General features: G+C 52.6%; 1 protein-coding gene across 9 annotated transcripts in view; it reads left to right on the forward strand.

Moving 5' to 3' along the window:
• The first annotated feature begins 326 nt into the window (after positions 1–326).
• The window catches only part of SLC41A1 (solute carrier family 41 member 1), a 30,319-nt gene continuing 9,066 nt past the window's right edge, over positions 327–21,579 (forward strand). For 2 of the 9 annotated variants that reach the window (XR_012155815.2, XM_073319871.2), the window contains exons 1-6: positions 2,629–3,352; positions 3,775–5,196; positions 14,522–14,629; positions 20,520–20,591; positions 20,903–21,047; positions 21,130–21,276. Coding sequence is in view for 8 of the 9 variants with exons in the window: in XM_073319871.2 (XP_073175972.1) it covers positions 4,813–5,196; positions 14,522–14,629; positions 20,520–20,591; positions 20,903–21,047; positions 21,130–21,276 (856 nt within the window). In the remaining variant the exon portion in view is untranslated. Of the gene's footprint in view, positions 531–2,625; positions 3,353–3,774; positions 5,197–8,142; positions 10,355–14,521; positions 14,630–20,519; positions 20,592–20,902; positions 21,048–21,129; positions 21,277–21,579 lie in introns of those variants that run through there. The other 7 variants (XM_073319872.2, XM_073319874.2, XM_073319873.2 and 4 more) reach the window with 7 other exon arrangements.

A 21,579-nucleotide genomic window follows, 5' to 3' on the forward strand; every position in this document is an offset into this window, starting at 1 on the left:
CCCTCGCTGGGGCTGGGAAAAGAACCCAGGCGTCCGGGCTCCTAGCCCCCACCCCCGGAGACCAGACCACACTACTCGGGGAAGCGACAGCCAGACACGTGCGCACCCGCAGCCACCAGCCAGGCCCAGCGAGCTTTGCAGGCAGCCCGTGATTGGCTCCTTCCGCCATGAAGCCCCGCCTCCCTGCGACGGGGCAGGCCCCCCTCGCTCCGCCTCCCCGGCCTCTTTCCCCATTTTGATTGGCTAGCGCTGCTGCCCATCGAGCCCTCCGCCGGCCCGGGGGCGGGCTGCCTGTTGCGTCAGCAGGCGGCGTCCAGTGACGAGGCGGCAGAGCCGCAGGCGCCGAGCCCCCATTGGCGGCTGGTGATGTCAAGCTCCCTGCTCCGGCCGCGGCGGCTCCGCGGGAGCGCAGGCTGGGCCAGTGGCGATGTAGCGGCGGGCGCGCCGGGGCAGGGGCAGGGGCAGGGACGGAGGCCGGGGTCGGACGGGTCCCGGCAGCAGCAGCAGCTCCCGCTCCCAGGGCAGGTCAGGTCAGTGCTCGGCGCGGGGGTCCCTGCAGCCGGCCGGGAGCCTGGCGCAATCCGGGGGCGCGGGGTGCAACTTGCTGGCGGGTCACCCGCGGGGGGATGTGCCCTGCCCTGTTCCAGGGTCCGTCCCTGTCACCCCCCCCCTTCCGCCCCCGCTCCTGCTGGCACTGGGGACTCTTATTTGGGTGGGGGGACCTGCCGCCTCCGCGGGGTTTACGCAGTTCGCTGGCGGGGGTGGTGTGTGAAGGAGCCGCCCCTCGATGCAGCCTCCTTGCGGGTATGTCAGGCTCCTCGTCAGGCTGTTGCGAGCGCCGGGGGCGCCCACAGGTGCTGGACCTGGGGGGTGCTGCAGCAGCCCCCCCCCCGGCTTGAAGTGGTTTCCGTGAGATACAGGGTTTGGTTTCATTCAGTGGCTCTCAGCGTCCCCCCTGTACAGATTGCCCCGGCACCCCTGGGGGTGCCCCAATAATAGGACCCCCCCGCGGTGGGACTCCGCATGGGTGGTGCTGGGGTGCGTTCTCCTTCCCACGGTTGCCAAGGCATGTACGGTAAGGATAGCGTGCCTCGGAGAGGTGAACGTGACATGGGAATACATTTGTTTTTCCTTAGGGAAGGAGGCTTATGGGTCAGTCTCCAGCTTTCCCTCTAAATCCCCTGGATACACCCTTTCCCCGTAGGGGCCTTGTGGGTGATTGGGTCGGGGGGGTAGGCTGTGGGGGTGATGGACTGGGGGTGGGCAAGTCCCTTTTAAAATTCTGTATCTGAATGGGATATAGCTGGGGTGGATATTAGATGGTACTTGACTCAAAAGGCATTTTTTCTGAGCAGGAGGGTTTTGCCGATGCCATTGGGGGTGTTATCGGTGGGGTGCGCTAGGTATTACCTAGAGAGAGGCAGGAGATTAATTCATGGAAAACTTGATGCCCAGTGAAGGTGAACAGTGTGTGTGTGTGAAGGTTCCTGTTCCACTCTTAGACTGGAGGTTGTGGGTAATAGATGTCGTCAATCCAAACAGCCAGGGTGGTGAGTGGGGAGAAGTTGAGTTTTTTGAGGTGTGACTCAAACATGTATTTGGACTGGAGCTGGCTGGATTACTCAGATTCCTGAATCAGAGGCTGGCCGACCTGTGTACAGTGACATGGCTAGTAATGATAATAAATCATCTGTTGCCTGAATCAGTCTGTCCGAGGGAGTGTGAAAAGGAAGCACTAAATGGCAGTGGTTAACGAAGCAGCAGTGTCCGCTGCTTAGTGTATTGACACTATTCCTGGGGGGGTGGTTTTTAGAATGTACCACAATGAGCTTTCCTCCACCCCCAGTAAAGATTCCTGCAGCAGAAGGGAAGGAAGACTTGTCAAGGTAGCAGGTTGAAACTTTGTAGTTTCATGTGGGGTTTTTCCTCTTGGGGGCTTAGGGTCCCACGAGCTTTGCACTCAGCACTGTACCCTGTGTTCAGGGTATGCCTTACAAGCAGAGTGGCTTGTCATAGCACTGTCGTTGCAAGATCCGTTCAGCAAAGCTGGGATTCACCTTCCAAACTTAGTGATGGTTCAGTGTGGTAAAATGCCTTCGCTCATTACATGCTCCCCCTTCCGCGTATGATACCTAATGGATTGTGTCTTGGGAGGAGGGCGGGTGTTCGGTTTGTATTTGAGCTCCCAGCCAGCGCTGAGTAGAACTTGGTACTCGCTAGGGGTTTTTGTACAACAGCGAAGTTACTTAGCTGTCCCTCAATAGCGGGGAGAGAACCCTGACCTTCCAGCTCTCCAGCAATCCAAGGCCTATCTTGTCCATGAAGCACTTGTGATTCTGTCCAGCAGAGGGCAGCAGTACGCACACCCCGGCCTGCTCAGGACTGTGCCCATTAACCATGGTATCCTGCTATGGCAGGGATGGGCAATAATTTTCACAGGGGAGCCACTCCACGAATTTTTGTAAGTCGTCAGGGCCCCACATTTCTACTATATTAATGGAGGGGGTGTGGGGTCTGGGAGGGAGTTTGGGTGCAGGAGGGCTGTGGCGGGGGGTTGGGGTGCAGGAGAGGGTGAGGGCTCTGGGAGGGAGTTTGGGTACAGGGGGTGGTTCTGACCTGGTGCGGGAAGGGGTGCGAGGTGTAGGCGCTTACCACAGGAGGCGCTCACCACAGGCAGCTCCCAGCTGGCAGCGCAGCAGGGCTCAGGCAGGCTGCTTGCATGCCATGGCCCCACGCCGCTCCCAGAAGCAGCTGCAGCCAGCTGCTGCTGGCACGTCTCTGCGTGCCCCTTTGTGGGGAAGGAGGGCAGCGGGGTCTCTGTGTGCTGCCCGCACCCCCAAACACCACCCCCTATAGCTCCCATTGGCTGGTTTCTGGTGTGAGGATGGTGCTGGGGGCAGGGGCAGCATGTGGAGCTGCCTCTTCCTCCGCCCACACACACGCTCCTGGGGTGCGCAGAGTTGTGTCAGCAGTAGCCGGCTGCTTCCGGGAGAGATGTGGGGCCACAGCAGGCAGGCAGCCTGCCTGAGTGCTCGCTACACCGTGGGACTTCTAGCGGCTCGGACTCTGAGATCGCGAGGGGCAGAGGAGGCTGGACAGCCATGTTAGATGGGCCGGGTCTGGCCTGCGGGCTGTATTTTGCCCACGCCTGCTCTATGGCTTGCTCTTATGTTTATTGCAAATGATCAGGGAAATTCGGCTCTTGAACTCGGAGACTGCTGACCCGCATGTCGGCTGGGGAAATGTTCCACTCTGCTGTCAGGCCTGTCTGGAGCCTGCAACCGGCCATCTGGGGATGTGTGCGCGTCCGCTGCCTGGCGTTGCAACAGTGGCTCTCAATGGCTGAACAATGGTATTTGTCCTCTGGACTGAGCACATCTGTTCACCCTGTCTCGTGACTTTGGTGCATGAGCATCCCAAGCAGGACTTTACAGGTTGGGAGGAGGTGATGGAAGATGTCTGGGCTGGGTGGGGGGAACAGAACAGGGCAGACCATCCACCACACATAAGCTGTGTGAGTTGTGCCTCCTCCCCATTTCTCCTCTCTTCTTCTCCCCTCCCTCCCCCCCATTTGACACTGTCCCATTGCTGTGTGTGCCAGGAGTTGTGAGGGAGGGTTAACTAGCTCAGCAGCATAGTTCTGGAGAGCAGAATAGTAAAGCCATTGAAGGCCAGTGCATGGGAGGGAAGCATTGCTGAATGAATGTGCCATTGTGCTGACTGCAGAAAGGTTAGATCAAATATTTGTATCGCTTGTTTCTCTCCTGTTTTAAGGTGAAAGCGCGCAGCAGTCCCTGGAGCGTGGGTGTGAGCCAGGCCGTCTCTCAATGCCAGCATCCCTGCCAGCGCAAGCTAGGCTCACCAAGTAACCCTATCTGGGAACTTCCTGTTCCTTTAGTTAAGAGTCATCTTTGCCACGTGGTGTTAGGTGAGAGATTCCCTTACACGGGAGGACAGCCGAGGCTCACTGCTGTAGTTGGAGCTGACTGGTGACCCAGCTGTTCTGCAGAGAGCAGGGAAAAGAGGCTGTAAGGCATGAAAAGGCCAGTGCTGTCAGCTGCCAGACACCAACCAAGACTTCTCTGCACTGTCTCCCCCTGAAAGCAAGGTCCCCGGGAAGAAGAAAGCAGATCTGTAGCTCCAAAGAAGAGAACTCATTCAAGCGGTCCTTTATTTTTAAACTCTGATCCTCCCAGTTCCTTGCCTGGTTAAGTAATTAACCTGGAATGACGCAAGGAGCTGAAATCAGGGGAATTTCCTTTATTCTTTTAAAAGGATAGAACCCAAATTTCCCCCCACCCACCCGAACTTTTTTTTTATAAAATCCTGCTTTATAACACCCTGGTTTGAAAGACTTTGTTTCATGTTTTTATGTTTTCCCTGCTTCCCCTTAAAAGCAACTGAATACAAGTCCAGCTGCTGGAGCCAGGGCTGAGTGGGGGATGTGGAGTGTTGGAAGAAGAGGTACTAAAGTGTGAAGAACCAAAGAAGAGAATCTGGGAGACTGCGTGTGCTTCTACAGCCCCTTCTTCTGGGAACAGGAGAACTAGAGCCAAAGGATTGTATCTGGAATCTCCTTCTTCTCCGCCGGTTTGGCGGTTGGTGTCTCCCGTTTCTGGATTGTGCTTGATGGGGATCTCTGCTAGGGGATCAGCCTCTGCAGTCGAGGGCAGGCACACAAGAACAAAGGAGGTGGCATCTAGATGCAAGAAGGGGCATTGGCTTGAGCCCTGGGCAGAAGGTCTTTTCTGGGACAGCTGCCTGCTGTAGCCCTGCCAAGTTGAGGGTTGGGGGGGACATCCGCCCTTCAGCATGTCCTCCAAGCTGGAGCAGAAGGAGGCTCACCAGACCAATGGGGTGGTGCTGCCAATCCTGGCTGTGCCCGTAGACTGCCTGACCAGTCCGGACCGGCAGCAGCTCGTGGAGCCCTCCGAGTTCTTGGAGCCCGACGGAGAAGGAGTGGAGGTGGTGGTGCTGGAGTCCCATGCAAACGCCAAAGGGGTGCGAGAAGAGGACGCCCTGTTGGAGAACGGCAGCCAGAGCAACGAGAGCGATGACGCAAGTACAGATCAGGGCCCTGAGCCTGCCTCCCCTCTCAAGGAGACCTCCTTCTCCATCGGGTTGCAGGTCCTCTTCCCTTTCCTGCTGGCCGGGTTTGGGATGGTAGCTGCTGGCATGGTGCTGGACATAGTACAGGTAAGGCTAAAACCCGCTCTTAGTTTGGGGACACTGCATGGCTTGGGCTCCGAATCCCATTACCTGGCTTGATTCTGTCCCAAGACAATGATGACTCAAAAGCTGGGACCATGGCGTGTGGTGGTGGCGGCCTGTGTGAAATGAGGCATTGCTGTCCAGTTCCTGGGCAGAGTACTCCGCAGTGCTAGTTGGGCTGGGCATGTGGGCTAGCGAATGAATTGGCCCAAGTTGCCTAACAGGGGTCTGTCCCTAGTCAAGACAAGAGCTCGCTGGCAAAGGAGGATGTGAGAAGCTTTCCCTTACCCAGGGCATGCTTCTCTGTGTACAAAGAGAAGGTTCAGTGGTTAGGGTGTTAGCCTGGGACTTGGGAGACGCAGGCTCAATTCCCACCTCTGCCACAGACTTCCTGTGAGGGTTTGGGCAAGTCACTTAGCCTCTCTGTGCCTCATTTTCCTATCTTTACAAAGGAAGTAAAAGCACTGCCCTGCCTCACAGGAAGGGATAAATGCATGGGACTGTGAGATGGTTGGTGTCCTAAAAATAAAGGGAAGGATAACCGCCTTTCTGTATACAGTGCTAAAAAATCCCTCTGGCCAGAGGCAAAACCCTTTCCCTTGTAAAGGGTTAAGAAGCTAAAATAACCTCACTGGCACCTGACCAAATGATCAATGAAGAGACAAGATACTTTCAAATCTGGAAGGGGCGGGGGGAAACAAAGGGTTTTTCTGTCTGTGTGATGCTTTTGCCAGGTACAGATCAGGAACACCGTCTCAGAAACTCTGTTAAATTAGTAAGTAATCTAGCTAGAAATGCGTTAGATTTCCTTTTGTTTAATGGCTGGTAAAATACGCTGTGCTGAATGGAATGTATATTCCTGTTTTTGTGTCTTTTTGTAACTTAAGGCTCTGCCACGAGGGATTCTCTATTTTTTGAATCTGATTACCTTCTAAGGTATTTACCATCCTGATTTTACAGAGGTGGTTCTTTTACCTTTTCTTGAATTAAAATTCTTCTTTTAAGAACCTGATTGATTTTTCATTGTTCTTAAGATCCAAGGGTTTGGGTCTGTGCTCACCTATACAAATTGGTGAGGATTTTTATCAAGCCTTCCCCAGGAAGATGTCTCCAAGTGGGCTCTTTCCCTGTTCTTTGTTTAACACGCTTGGTGGTGGCAGCATAGGGTTCAAGGACAAAGCAAAGTTTGTACCTTGGGGAAGTTTTTAACCTAAGCTGGTAAGAATAAGCTTAGGGGGTCTTTCATGCGGGTCCCCACATCTGTACCCTAGAGTTCAGAGTGGGGAAGGAACCTTGACAGTTGGTTACCGTGGTGATGGGCGCTAGAGAAGTACCAATGGCAAACTTCTTTCTCCAGTGCTTTAAGGTAAACTCATCACTTGGGGAGGGTTGGAATTTAGGCATCTGCTTCCATTTCTGGGGATGGTAGGTCTAGACACAGCCACCTCTCATTCTGTTCTGAATCTGGAATTGTTAGAACCAAAGAGCAATGCTATTCGAGAGCCCTAATGTGTATTGGAAGGCTGGGGGCTAGGGTCAGTGTAGCAGTGACTACGTGTGCAGCTGTTGTGGAGTTCACTCTCTGCTGTGCTTGAATGTGCTTTTTCAAGAGCTCCCATGGTTTGGCACGTGGTTACTTAGGGCTCTCGTTAGCGGCTGCACCATGTTGCTGGATCTCTCATCAGAGTTGGACGTCAGAGACTTGAGTCACTCGTTGCAGTTTGTGGGGGATTATTCTTTGCCTTAGCACTTAGGTCTGTGTGCGCAGCCTGGTGGAAGTATGATTTCTCCAGTCATGGTCCACACACAACAAGTTAGACAAGGGGTCATGCTGAAGGCCCCGTTCTGCCCTTGGTCACTTGTCTGCCGCTCTACTTGGAGTTAGCTGTGCAGCTCCAGGCGTGCTGTTTAGCCCCCACATCACTGACTCATGGCTCCTGTAGAAGAGGCCGGGCATGCTTTAGTTAACGGTGGGACATTTTCCATGAGGTGGCCCTTCAGAAGGGATGGTGGGGTGGTCGGCTACCTGATCCGCATTAAAACTGGGACGACTTCGGGGGCTGTGGGCAGGCAGAGAGCCCCCTCATTGTCCAAGGAGACTGGCTTAGTCCTGAGGTTGCCCCAAGGGCTGGTTGGAGCCCAAACTGATCTGAGCAGAGTTGAAATATAAAATCAATCTTTCCCTGAAAAATGCTCAAGGGCTGAGTTGGAAACAGCTTTCTGGGAATGTGACTGGGGGGACCCTAGTTCTAAAACTCGGCAACTCTGGATGCTGCGTTTTGTGTGTGGGGAAGGTGACCTAGCTGACCACAGATCTGGTGCCAAAGTCACACACTCTGACCCTGGTGTTCCTAGCACTTGTGTCCTTGGCAGCTGATCAGCAGCTTAACCATTTCCCAGCTGTCCTGAAGGGCTGTGGTTGTGAACCAGCTTCCAGAACAAGATAGAAAAGGGACTTCTTTGATCTGTGTTTTGCTGTAATGTCACACAGCAAAAACGTGCATCAGTTGAAGGGAAGTAAAAACTGATGCAGGGAATAAGGCACCAGTTTGTTGTGTGTATGTGAGGTTATTTATCTGAGCAAAATACAGCAATCCTAATGAAGAGCTGCTGTCAAAATAAAAATCCGGCTTTGAAAATCCCCACACAGATGTCCTGAGCTGTGGTGTGCAACGCTGCTTGTTCAGGGAAAGCCCCTGGCAGGCAGGACCAGTTTGTTTACCTGCCGCATCTGCAGGTTCGGCCGATCGCGGCTGTCACTGGCCACGGTTCGCTGTGCCCGGCCAATGGTGGCTGCGGGAAACATCGGCCAGTATGTCCCTCGGCCCGCACCGCTTCCCGCAGCCCCCGTTGGCCGGGCAGAGCGAACCACGGCCAGTGGGAGCCGCAATCGGCCGAACCTGCGGATGCGGCAGGTAAACAAACCGGCCTGGCCCGCCAGGGGCTTTCCCTGAACAAGCGGTGTCCCAAGTTTGGGAAACGCTGCTCTAAATCATTCAACGTGAAAATACTTTAACCGCAGTCACTTATTGCTATGGCACAGCATGGAGACAACACCCGGTAGTTTCAGTCTTGGGTTTAGTGTACTAGCTCTACCATGTCTGAGCTGCTGGGGAATGTTTAAATCAAAAGAGAAATCTTGGTTTTGTGAGCCTCACCTACCTGGGGTTAGAACGATATTTCTCCTTCCCGCTCTCCCTCCAGTTCACTGCAGACCTGTCCCTTAAAGCCATTTGTGGGCCTCCCTTCGAAGCAGCTAGTACTGCCCACTGGACGGACCCTCGGTCTCATCTGGTGTGGCAATTCCTATGGCTTTACTGGGACATTTATTTTTAAAATAGCCCCACCCCTTAGTCACCGGTTTTGAGTCCCTGCTCTTTTTGAAGACCTAAATCAACCTGAAGGTTCCTCTAAACAAAGATCTGCCCTAAAGACAGTGGGGGTGGAGGTGGGAGTAACACAGTGCAGGGGGGAAGCGGTAACACGGCAGCTTACTGGATTGGTAGCCCTCTTTTATTTCTGAAGTCAAACTTCATCATTCCTCAGTCACCTGGCTTCTCAACACATAACTATGCAGGGTGTGCTGCCACCTTCTCAGTAGGTGCCTTTAGCCTTGGTATTAAATGATTGATCGAAAGGCCATGGGACAAAAACCCAGGCGGTCTGTCTTTTTGACGTGCGCTCCTGCAAGATCTGGGGGTGGCCCTCTTGGTAAAGGGCAGTGCCTTTGTTGTCTTGACCAAACTGCCCGCGGTGCAGAGGGATTGCTCACCCATTGCACAGGGCAGTTCTGGAGGGGGCCGTTGGGGAGGAAAGCTTCTTCCCTGCTGGGTGTATTGGTCTCTGCCCAGTGAAAGCTAGCGCTGCGGGCTAGCCCTGTCTTGCCCCGTTGAGCTGTTCCTGCTGCTAACAAGAGAGCGTGCTGAGAATTTGCCATTCAGCAAGGGGAGCCCTCTCTGGGATCAGAGAGGCCTCTACCCCTTTGTGCTCCTGGAGAGCAGGGTTCTGACCAGTGGGCAAAGCCTGTGGCACTCCTACAACAGGAAGCCACTGGGACAGCCCCCTTCCATCCGCAGAGCCCTGGCTTGTTGACCATGCCATCTGGGCGTGCTGCAAGGCTTGTCTGCTCCCCCTTGGGGGTGGGCTGAATGGGGAGGGTCGTGTCTTTCTGGGGGTGGACGTCTGTTACGTTGCTTTTGATGTACACAGCATGACTGGCTGTAGTCCGGTGAGAGCATCTCCGAAGCCCGTTGTTCCAGAGGTTGAGGTACTACCGTAATTGGCATGAGGGAGGGTATGTAGCTGGTGGCCCTAGATGTGGCATGGCCAGTATGTTGTATAATAGGAGAAATACATAAGAACTAACCCGCTCTTTGGTGGAGCATCGAGTTTGGGAGCTGGTGGATCACGATCTGCCCATGTGGCTTATAACATGATCTAAGCACAGCTTGACTCTGCCAGTGGGGATTGAGCTGAAGAGGGTGTGTGAAGGAGAGAGGGAAGGAGCTAGGATGGGCATCTCATGTTTACTCTCTTTGATCATTGTCCAGCCCATAGAAAGTTATGTCAGATATGGAATGGGGCCATGGTCCCTGCACATGCCTGTAATTCACGAGGAGAACCGTACATGACATGAAATCTCCTTGTCACCTGCATTTTGCGCACACATACCCTGAATTTTGGGGTCAAATGACTCAAAGCGAAGTGGTGTTGGAACAATTGTGTTTTTCCAGGTTGCAGGTGGCACCAAGTATTTACTGGCAACCAGGGCCTGACTTCTGGGTTTGGTTTGTAGAGGGTGGGGCCCAGTCCCTGGACCTAACACTCCAGGGGTGGCATGGGGACGGAAGGCAGAATATGCCAAGTGTCTTTACTAAGGTGCTCTCTGGCCTTGTGTCCTCCCCAGGGTGCTTCACCCCTTCCTTTCAAGGGATCACTAAACATCATGCTGCTGGAGTCTCCTCTGAATGAGGAGACCCTGCTCCTGCTTAGAACTGTGCTGCTCTGAAACACCCAAATATGGTTACCCAAAACACACGACGGAGTTTTAGATGCAGCTGTTGTCCTTGAAGTAACAGCACTTTTGCACAGGCCTGGGTCATCTCTTGTTCAGCAAGACTGTTGCAAAAGCTCCACTTGGCAGGTGGGTGACTGTTGATGGCATGTGCTAGCTCTTGAACTTTACAAGTATAGTCCGTGACCTTAAAGTGCGGCTACCGTTGGAAGTTTGTGTGACTTGAAAATTTAAAAAAGTTTGATGTGGTTCCATATTTATTTTCAAGGGGTGGAAATTCAGTCTCCAGGCACTCCTACTTTCCTAACTGCTAGGGCTGCAAATACATCCTGTGGTCTGACCATGAAGCAATTTATCCTTTGTGTCTTCTATGACTGATCACCCATAATACTCTCTGCTGTGGAGCTTAACTGACAGTGTAGCATGTGAAGTGGAAAGAGTCCACGTCTCACTCTCATGTATTTTTAGCCCTTGTTACTACCAAGAATTTAAAAGCTTGACTTGGTAAAACTTTCAAAGCACCTTACTTCCAAAGGTGCTTTTCAAAATGAGACTTTATTTTCAATGAAAGTTAATGGGATTTAAGAACATAAGTCTCGCTGACTTTCATTTAAAGTTGGGTTCTGAAGTGCCTAAGTCATGTTTGAAAAGGGATTTAGCTTCTTGTGCTTCTGAAAGTTTTACTCCAAGTTCAGTGTTTAATTTGTAATGAAAGAGGTGCCAGGGCTCAAGCAATTATTTTGCATTCAGAATTGATGCAGGAAGCCCAGCGGTGCCGGGGCTATGAACTGCCAAGCCCTGGCACAGATCAAGTACTGCCCAAATTTCAAGTCAGTAGATGTGTCAGCAGACAGCTGAGACTGCCAGGATTTGTTAGGTCTTTCTGTTGACTGTCTGATTCCCCTCTTCAGCCTTAGAAACACTTTCTCCTCATGCTGTTGACAGGGGCGAGGGAATTTGAATGACTCTGTCAATGGCATGGGTCTCTGCTGAAGTTCTGTGCACAATAGCACTTAAGTGGGGGCGGGGGAGTTGATTTATCCCCTAAAGGCCTGTTCATTGGGCACGCTCCACTGCTGTGAGCTTTGTGCCCCATAGGAGGCATTGGGGCTGATATAAATATGCCTGTATGTTGGGCTTATGTAACATCTTATAAGAAGAAAGTTGGCAGGAGCCCATGGGTCCTGCCCTCTGCAGCAAGCAAGCTGCTGATGCAGGTGAAAAGTCTTGTTTTCCCTCCTTGGAAGTGGCTCCCCCCCCCCGCCCCTTCTAGGAACATTCCTGGCTTGGCACAGTGTCTGCCCTGCTGAGGGAACGTGCTGTAGCAGGTTCTGGTTACAAGTTACAGCCGCTCTCTTGGCACTAGCATACTGTGCAGACTTTTAAAGGTCAATGTACAATGGCGATATATGTGGTCAAGAGAGGGGGAGGGCTGGAGGTTCCTTTTGCTGCCGCCTGGACCTCCCGCTGTCGTGTCACTTGTGGCAAAGGCAGGGCTCTTGTATAATTAATACGAAGGGGCTGCTGGATACAGACTGACCCTGTGGCCCTCTCTTGTTCTCTAGCTCCCAGGCTAATACTTGCTCTGCCTACTGTTTCCACATGTCCTGGCTTGGACTTGGTCGATGGGGGAGATTTTTAAAAGCCCTGGAGCTCTCCCAGAGCAACAGTCCCCTTGGCCACACTGAGCCCCAGATGAAATAATAAATAGCTGAGCTCATTTTCCAAAGTGCTTGATGTGGGAGGCCAAGCGTGACTACTTGACCTTGTTGCCTCTCTAAAGATCCTTTTGTCAGAGTGTGAAGTGCCCAGATGTCTCGGTGTATCCATAGACTTATTTTTTAAGCCCAGAAGGGACCCTTCAGATGATCTAGTCTGACCTGAGTAACACAGACCATGGAACTTTGCCCAATGAGTCCTCCTCCTGGTCCAACTTGTGATTGAACAAGAGCATGTCATCTTCCCTGAGCAGCCCCACTGACTCCAGTCACTGCAGTGCTGAGAACCTGGTGGAGAACCTGTCCTCCCTGACTCCTGTTGTCCCAGCACTGAAGGTAGAGGACACAAAAATTGGAAAAATAAACAAGGTGATTGAAATCCTTCCCCGCGGGAAGGGGTTACTAATGCAGGTAAAGAGCTGTCTATTTGCAGTAAGTTTTAAGTGTGCAGGGCTCCTTGTAATAGACGAGAGCACACATCTGGCCAGCTGTTGGGATCTCTGCCAATCTAGAGCTGCACCAACGGCAGTGCAGCTGTGGGAGATCTAAACAGCCCGTCGTAGTCAAGGCCTTAGTGGATATCATGAGAGCAGCAGGAGCCGTAGTTGCAAATACGTTAATTGTGGGAACATCTGGTGGCAGCCTTTCTAGAGAGCACGGTCATCCTGGTGCCGTTGCACCTGTCTGAGTCTTGCCCAGCCTTTGCTGTTACTAATTTGTGTTACCATAGCACCCGGAAGCCCTAGCTATGGACCAGGACCCCCCTGTGCTAGGTTCTGTACAAACAGAACACAAAAACACTTCTTGCCCCCAAAGAACTTACAGTCCAGGTATTAGACTTGAGACAACAGGTAGGTACAGCTTGATGGGGGAGTGCCAGGACACAATGAAACGGCCTTCCATTCAGACTCGGTTTTGACCCGTGCCCCCGTCTTTTGAGATACCAGCGTGTGCCACCATGGGAAGGGAAAAGCGTCCTGTCTGTGTCCCCACCATCCTGTCAGGAGAGAGGCAACTCATGGTGTTCTCTGTAGTGTTGCCTAAGGGAAGCTGCATAAGGTACGTATTGTTGGGAAGGCAGATGGGCCTTTCTCAAAGAGACTGAGACACCACCATTGCCATGCAGATCTATTCCGATGGTGCTTAGCTCCCCTTGCGGGCAGGCAGGAACTGAGCAATAGAGGGGGTAAAAAAGCCTTTTGCTCAGCGCTTATGAAAGTAAAGCATCGACCCCTTGTGGTTTTTCCAGGCCTTCTGTTTTTCAGCTGTGGTCTGGGTGGTTTGTTTCCCATCCTGCCTTAGGAAGCCAGCTGCTCTGCTGTTGGTCTCTTTACCCTGCAATTACTCTTCATCTCTTTCCTGAACAGTCCAGTGTTTAGCTCTGTCTTGAGCACAAGGAAACCGACTTGGCTGTGGGGGCGGAGTAGGCAGCAGCATGTCTCCTAGCAGTGCAGGTTCCAGAGCGAGCAAGGGCGGACTCCCTCCCTTAGCGGGATAAATCAGTCTGTCCTGCTCCGGCAGAAGCCAAGAGCATGTGATGCTGTCTTTTTCTGGGGTTGGCGGAGGAGGAAGGCAGTGGAAATTTTGGCAGCATGACGTCTGTGTTTGCACCCCATACGCGGAGGGGATGGTCTTGTGGGTCGGGCACTGGACTGGGACCGAGACCTGGGTTCAATTCCTGGCTCTGCCAAACACTTCAAGTGACTGTCCAACACTGGATCTGTCTGTGCCTCGGTTTCCATGTTTGTAAAGTGTCTTGTCTGTTTAGACCGTGAGCTTTCCAGGGCAGGGACCCTCTCTTACGAGGTGTATATATATGCAGCCCCTCGCACAATGGGGCTGTGATCTCTGCTGGGCCTGCAGAGGCTACTGTCAAGCAAATGAAACATCAGAATAACGCTGCAACGTCCCAGGGAAGGTTTGTTCTAGTTTTGTGTATTCACGGGCCACACGGAGTCAAAATGTCCAACTGTGAAAATAATGAAATTCACTTCCAAATGAACATGTAGCACAGGTAGGTGATAACTGTGTAACATGTCTGCATCCGTTCATAAGAGCAGGGCCTGTTGGTGTCAGTAGATAGACGCTTGATCAACAATAAAACAGGCTCCTACCATTGACAAAAAGAGGCACAGTGTTTGGATCCTGCCCCTGCCTTTCATGCTCCAGTAGGAGGTGGAGGATGACTCCAGTCATTGCTCTAGGAAAACAGCGGCCTTCCAACATTTGGATGCACTTTGTAAAGAGCTTGGCTGTCCCGTGGTCTCGAAACAGGGAAGGAATGGAGCCATGGCTGGGGGTAGAGCCAAAGTATTTGGGGTTGGGGAATTACAGTTATGACCAGTTCCGTGTTTCACTTGCCACAGATGTACTTCTGAAGGAAGGAGAGCTAGAAATTAAGCTCCTCTACAGTCTGGCTGGTATTGTATTGTAGTGTCTGGTAACTCCAGTTATGGAGCAGGAACCCATTTGCGTTAGGTGCTGTCCAAACAGAACAAAAAGGCGGGGGGGGAGAGGCGGGGGAGAGAGCGAGAGAGAGCAAATATGAATGAATACATAAACACTTTTTGTCTTGCAGCACTGGGACGTTTTCAAATATGTGACTGAAGTGTTTATCCTGGTTCCTGCATTGCTGGGACTGAAGGGGAACCTAGAGATGACACTGGCATCTCGTCTTTCTACAGCTGTGAGTATCTAGGACGGGATGGGGAGGGATGTTCCATGTCTGCTTGTGTTTGTCTATGGAGAGGAGGGGTAAAAGAGAGTTGTTGTGGGGAAGGCCTGCCATGTAGCCCCTGCCCGTGGACTCCTTTGCGCCTTCCACTGACTTTGTGGTGGCTTAAATCACTGATGGATTTGCCTAGATATAGACACTTCATTTTGCAGTTGCTCTGAACTGTATCATTGTGGGCTTGCCAGTCTGAAAGGCTCCACCAGTTTCCCCTCTCTATCCCAGGCTGCACCAGCTCTCCCCTGGCCAATGCCACTGCCAGTCCATTCATTTGGTTTGCCCTCCGAGGTCAGGACTCGCTGTGCTTCTCAGTGAGTTTTCAGTATTACACAGTAGCGAGTGTTCCTGAAATCCGGATAAATGTTACCCTTCCTCTTCGTGATTCCATCCAGTCAGAGCAGTCGAGACGTTTCCTGTCTGCCCCCGCCCCGTCCCTTCTCTTCCCCCTCTCTCTCTGTCCCTGAACTATCTTCATGGGTGTCCTGTGTCCAGGACGCCCGCTCACACAGCTATTGCACCTGCCCTGGTTCGATTAGCAGCGTACTGAGTCATGAGAGAGAACCACCCCTTTTTGGGGTGAGTGGGTGGAAGAGAAGAACCTGCTTTTAAGCATCTCCCATAAGCAGGGGGACTTCAGGATCAAGTCAGATAAGCAGTCGGCAAAAGAGGTGCCTGTCACAGTTCATGGCAACTACACCTGTATTTCCCCTCAATGGTCCAGCAAGGGCACACACAGGCTGTTGCCATGTGTGGATGGAGACACACGTCTCTCCCTTCTGACTGGGGTATCTTCAGGCTGAAGGGTTGTAAGCAGATCCCAGCACAGAGACTAATAACAGAGTAACTGACACAGTTAGGCTACTACCCAGCTCTTTCCATGCACTTATTTATTTTTAGGGTAAAAACATTACAAAGAGAACCTATTAAAAACAATAAAAGAACCTACACGCATGGTAATAAGCTTCCCAGGGATCACCCCAGCTCTCTAATGGCCTCTCTAATACCTCCTATGAAGCCTATTTCACACACATTGTCACAAATGTTTTTTTTTAAGTTCCTTACATTTCCCCAGGGTTTACATTAGTCAGTCTCCTGGAAAAGTTACATGCAGTCCTAAAATGATACATCAACAATTGCAGGTTTAATATGGTGGACCCTGAAGGTATTCAACTTAATTTGATAGGGCATGTCCAGCATATTGCGGGAAATTGCCCTCTGTCACCGTGGCCACTTTGTCAAGAGCCTGGCAATTCAGGAAGGGGTTTTGAATATGAGTCGAGCAGGAAGACTGTTTAAAGTCCTAACACCTGGTGCACGGCTCTCCCCTGCCCTGAGTGCTGCTCTGCGCTGGATCCAGAAAAGGGGTGGGTGTATTTTGCTGGGAGAGTTCTGATCTAGTTGAAGGGGATCTGATTTGTGCTTCAGGAAACTGAATACAGAAATGGCCCAAAAGCAGGCTGGGGAAAGCCTGTGTGTGGCAGAGGCTGCAGCGCTTTGAGAGAAATCGTGCTGCAGGGGCCTGTCCAGTAGAATCCTCCAGAGAGCATTGGCATCCTAGCTGAAAACCTCTAGGAGTCAATAGAACGGCAAGATCGGGCATGGCCTCTGTGTGAGTGCAATGGCCAGATCCATAAAATAGTGAGCTTCCCAACTGAGATGGGGGCAGGCGCACCAGACAGCTCAGACCGGACTAGGCTAGGTGCCTGAATACCAAGCCAACGCAGTTAAAACCGAACTGCTTCTGGTCAGTGCTCGGGCACTACTATAGCGGTCTGTCCCTGTAGCCGAGCCACGCAGGAGGCCTGCAATCCTTTCCTGTTCGGGATTGGAAATTCTCCTCCCTTTCCGTAAAGCGCATTCCTCCAGGGTGTGACAACAGGTGACTGCTGAATGTTTCCATGCCTCACAGCAGACCCCACAACGGGTCCGCAGCTGTGATTCTTAAAGCACAAAAGTACCAGCTGCCTGCAGCTCAACTCTTAATTCTCTCCACCCCCTGAATTAACACATTCAGCCCGGACCTGGTCTTCAGGGGACAGAGGCGCAGGAACCTGTGCTCAGAAATTGCTGACTCAGACTGCTAGCCAGGGAGGATTTTGGGACAATGCACGGGCAGGACTTCCTGGACACGGTCAGATTGGAGGGGAGCAGTGAGCACAGCTGGCAGAAAGCTTGGGGAGAGTTGCGTGTGTCTCTATCTCGGCCATGCCTCTTTACTACCTCTGAGCCCTGAGCCAGGGGAATAATGCCAGCTGTGGTTCTGAGAGCTGCTCCCTCTCCTCTGCCTGCTGCCCAGCATGTGTCCTGCGGGGCCCTGCTCCGGTGCACAGTGAGGCTTGGGTTGCCATGTCACGCTGGCTCAGTGTTTTGGAGGCGTCTAGTTTGCAGAGAGGTGGGTTGCTTAGTCTCTAGCCCCTGCATCAGAATCGGGGCTCCCTGGCCAACATCAGGGTGGGGAGCGAGGAAGTGGCTCTATCTGGATTAGCTCTTGGTTCAGCTCTGCATGTACGGTGAAGCACAGAGGGCATCCTACCGCTACAACCCCCCAGCTGGTTACCTCTGACTAGAACAACTCCTCTTCCTCCGTCAATCCAGCCTCTGCAGCTCTTGGCCCTAGTTCCCTTGCTCCTGAGAAGCAAGCAGAGATCTGGCCGGGAAATGACATTGCCAACTACCAGCTGGCAGGCTGCGCCTGCTGCTGAGGCTGACAAGCCTCCTTGTCTCCAGCTGATGGTGGGAACAAGCTTTCCCCTCCTCATTGTGCCAGGTGGGAGCAGAAGCCAGCTGCAATTCTGCCAGAGGCAAAGGCTGAGTGGTGAAGCTAATGTCAGTGCAGGCCAGACTTTGTTTGCTCTTCCACTTCGGGAAACAAATCCCTTTGTTTCATCCTTATTGTTTGGAGCACGTAAGGGCTGTGAGGTCTTTTGGGGGGCTGGGCTGGGGTGGAGGAGCAAGCAGTTTCCTCGGCGGGATGGCTTGGCTCTGTCCAGCCAAGCACTAAGCTTGCGCCCCCTCCCCCCCCCGCATCGCTGGGATCAGAGCTTAGCTCTTCTGGGGCAAAGGCAGAGTGGCACCGCTTCCTCCATCCCCCTCCTTCCCAGCAGTGGTGCTGGCCCAGGGCTGGGGTCTTGGCGGGGAACCGAGACTGCCCATGCTGTGCAGAAAGTCACGGGAATGCCAAACTTTTCTATCTCCCTCTGTGTCCACAGCAGGGCCACAAGAGAACCAGGGCACAGAGAGAGCAATGACCTGGCCTATCTGCCTCCCGCTGATGCTCTGTGCCTGAGAGCAGCCCTGCCCGTGCCAGCTGGGTCTCCTTGTGCCGCCTGCTGACATGCCATGACCTTGATCTGACTAGTGTGGAGAAATTAGCTTGGCTTCTGGGCCATAAAGGGATCTGTTCTAGCTTGGTGTATGGTGCTGGGGGGATGACACGCTGCCTTTTAAACTACTAAACTCCCTTCTGGCCTCCTCGGGGTCCACATGTGATGGGATCTGATGACCCGTCTGGCTTGCTTTTTATTCCCCTCTTGCTCTGCTCCTTCCTAGGCATAAGAGACCACCTGTAGAGTGGCAGCGGAGAGCCCTTCTCAAAGGAATCGCTTGGGACAACATGATCACTGTGTTGGCTCTGCAGGACAGCAGCCTGGAATGGCTTCCACAGGCTGCACGTTCCTCATTAACGCTGCATTAAGGCTCCCCAGCCAGTTCCTTCACCATTAGGAAGCAAAACTTTCCTGTTAGGGGATTAAAATCTTGTTGCTACTGACTACAGCCAGGTTATGGTAATCCAGACCTGATGGTAGGAATTTAAGATCCAGCTTCATACTGAGCTAGAATACCTGTGGGGTATGTGCTGAATGTCCCTGGAGTTGTCTCTTTCTCCCCCTCTAACCCCGCTGAACTTGCCAGACTGCAGAAATTCCTGAGAATGCCCCTTAAACCCAGGCTCTCTTTGCGTCTGAAGACTTCTTTTCAGGCATGGATGCTCTTCCTTCCTGAAGAGAATGGTCCTGTATCCTTCTACCCATCTGCCTTGTGCCCTGTAACCTTGAGGCCTGGGGATAGAATTCAAATGAGACACAAGACTTCTTTGACACTGTAGGTCGAATGCCGCAAGAGGAGGGGTGTTACCCTGGAGTCACGGCCACATTCCAATGAGGGCAGCTGTTCTGTTTGACGTGGTTGGCCACATTGTTTTTCTTCCCTTCCTGTCCTGAACAGTTTAGAGTTGCCGTGCTCCACCCCAGAAATGGCTGCACTTCAGTGGATGAAGTACTTTGTCAGAGCCTCTGCAGTTGCTGGCTTGGAAGGTGCTCTGGAAATGTACAAGAAGTGGCAGGGACTGGGCAGTTGGGAAAGCATGCTGATTTGAGCTGCTTGACCATGATTTCTCTCTGGCACAGAAACTGGAGGGGAGGAAACTGCCACCACATCCCTTCTACCTGTTAATGGCCTTGCTTGTGCTTTAGGGAATCCTTTCCACACTGTACTGCCGGATCTGCATAGGCTCATGGCTTGAAACGGGGCCTGGCAGTCAGGACACTGGGTTCTATTTCTGACACTCGGTCACTCTGTCCTTTGGCTTGTCGCTTCCCCTCTCTGTGCATCTGTTTCTGTTATGAGAGACAGACATGTCTCTACACCATCAGCACCGTGCGGGGCGGGCACACCATGCTCACCCTGATCTTCATAGTCACTGGGGGTGCTGTGATACCTAATGTCTCTACATCGCATAGAGACCTGCAAGGGACAGGATGGCAGGGCCTTCTGCAGTAACTCCGCTCCAATGTTGCAAAATAGCAAACTTGTCTGCTGCCAGATTAAAGCAACTTTCAGTCCGTTCTGTTTAAGCTGATTAGTGCTTAAACAGCCATGCTGGTGCCAAAAGAACCCCATGTGCTGTGGCTGCTTCCCACCACTCACCAGGCTTCCACAGGGCATTAGCTTTGTTTACCTAACGTTGTTTAAAAGGAAAAACTCTCATTGCCATCACCCTGGCCTTCTTTATCAGAGCTTAGGGTCCAATGTGATAGCAGAGCTGGGGTACTGAGCCCTTTGGCCAGCTGCAGGAGCAGTGTGACCCAGATGGGTGTGAGCCAGAATTGGTCGTGAGACGTGGTATTAGGAGCTCCATTGGGAAAGCATCAGCAATGCCTCATTCCCCGTTCCAGCGTGTGTTAAAGGGGAAGGGAGAAGGTCCTGCCGCCATCCCAGATTCGCTAGCAAAGCCTTTGTAGACCCTGGTCTCCAGAGCACTTGGCAAACGCTGAATCTTTGCTCTTCCCTTGTGGCATACATGTTAACCCTGCTTCTGCAGCTAGGAGAATGGAGGCAATTAAGGGGGACTGGAGTGTGGCTCTGGGCTTAGAACTTGAGCATTCCTGCCACCCGGTCTTATGCTCAGGGCAGTAGACCAAGACAGCTCCTCCTTCACTGATCTGTCAGATGTTGGGTGCTGGATTCTCTTTTGTCTGCAAGAGTTGAGGACCTTGGGAACCCCAAAAGCAATAGAGGAAGCCATCTTGACTCTGCAGCTCATTCCCCCCTCAGCTGGAGATGGGAGGTGACTGGCCACCTTGCTAGTGTCCACATTCTGCTGCTCTGTTCCTGTCACGCGGGTGACACATGGGGCTGTTAGGAATGTTGCAGAATGGGGAGCCTTCACGAAAGGCAATGGAATGCTCATTTTTTTTCCTTCCCGAGCCACCATCCCAGAGGGCTTGTGTCTCGAATTGTTCTCCCCTGCTCCACGACAAATGTACCGCCACTGTGATCAAGTTCCCTGAGCACTAGCCATCTGAGAGGGGTTCAGTGTAACCGATACCATGGTCTCTTCCTACAGGCTAATATCGGGCACATGGACACACCCAAGGAGCTCTGGAGGATGATAATGGGGAACATGGCTCTGATTCAGGTAAACTGGGGGAAATGGAGGGGTGTGTGTGTGTGTGTGTGCAGGGGTGGGGGTGTGTGTGTGTGCCCAGCAGTGACACTGGAAGGAGAGTTTAAATACTGATGCTGAATGTCTGGTGGAAAAGCAAATGGTGACTTCTTGTGCCCTAATCAGTCCTCCCTAAAAGTCCCTTTTCTCTCCCCCCTTTCCCCCGCACTGGTAAATTGCAGTCTCTTCCTCCTCCCAACTAATCCAGGTGGGACTGGGACTGTGGTTTCTCTCTCTCTTCCCAACCCGTGTCTGGTTTAACCCCTAGTGTGTGCGTTTGCTAGGTTCAAGCTACAGTGGTGGGTTTCCTGGCTTCCATTGCTGCCGTGATATTTGGCTGGATCCCAGACGGGCACTTCAGCATTGGCCATGCCATCCTGCTCTGTGCCAGTAGTGTGGCCACCGCCTTCATAGCATCACTCGTGCTGGGTAAGCCTGAACCCTCGGCCGCGCTCGCTCCGCCTGAGCAGCGGTGCCCTTCGGCTCATGCCGTTTCTTCCTCTCGGCCTAGGAATGATCATGATCGGCGTCATCATTGGATCCAGAAAGATAGGGATCAACCCGGATAACGTGGCCACGCCCATTGCCGCCAGCCTGGGGGACCTCATCACCTTGGCGCTGCTTTCGGGGATCAGCTGGGGCCTCTACATAGAGCTGGGTGAGATGTGAGAGATGCCTACCTGCTCTGCAGCATTTCCTTTGCGTCTTGCCCTCCATTCTAGTTGTTAGGGAGATCTACTTAATGCCTGACCTTGAGGCTGCCTCTCTAAGGCACATTCAGAGATGACTGGCGGGAGGGGAGAGAAATGTAAAGGATCTTCATAGACCACACAGGTGCGGAGAGGCTTGCGGGTGTGCTCTGGGTGCACCCTCCCAGTCAGATAAGCAAGGGGTGCTTTTTGGCAAGTGCCAGAAGCTAGAGTGTCATTGGCTTAAGGCTTGGGAGGGTCCCTAGTAGCAG

This window comes from Lepidochelys kempii, chromosome 21 (assembly GCF_965140285.1).
Source record: "Lepidochelys kempii isolate rLepKem1 chromosome 21, rLepKem1.hap1, whole genome shotgun sequence".
NCBI classification, from domain to species: Eukaryota; Metazoa; Chordata; order Testudines; family Cheloniidae; genus Lepidochelys; species Lepidochelys kempii.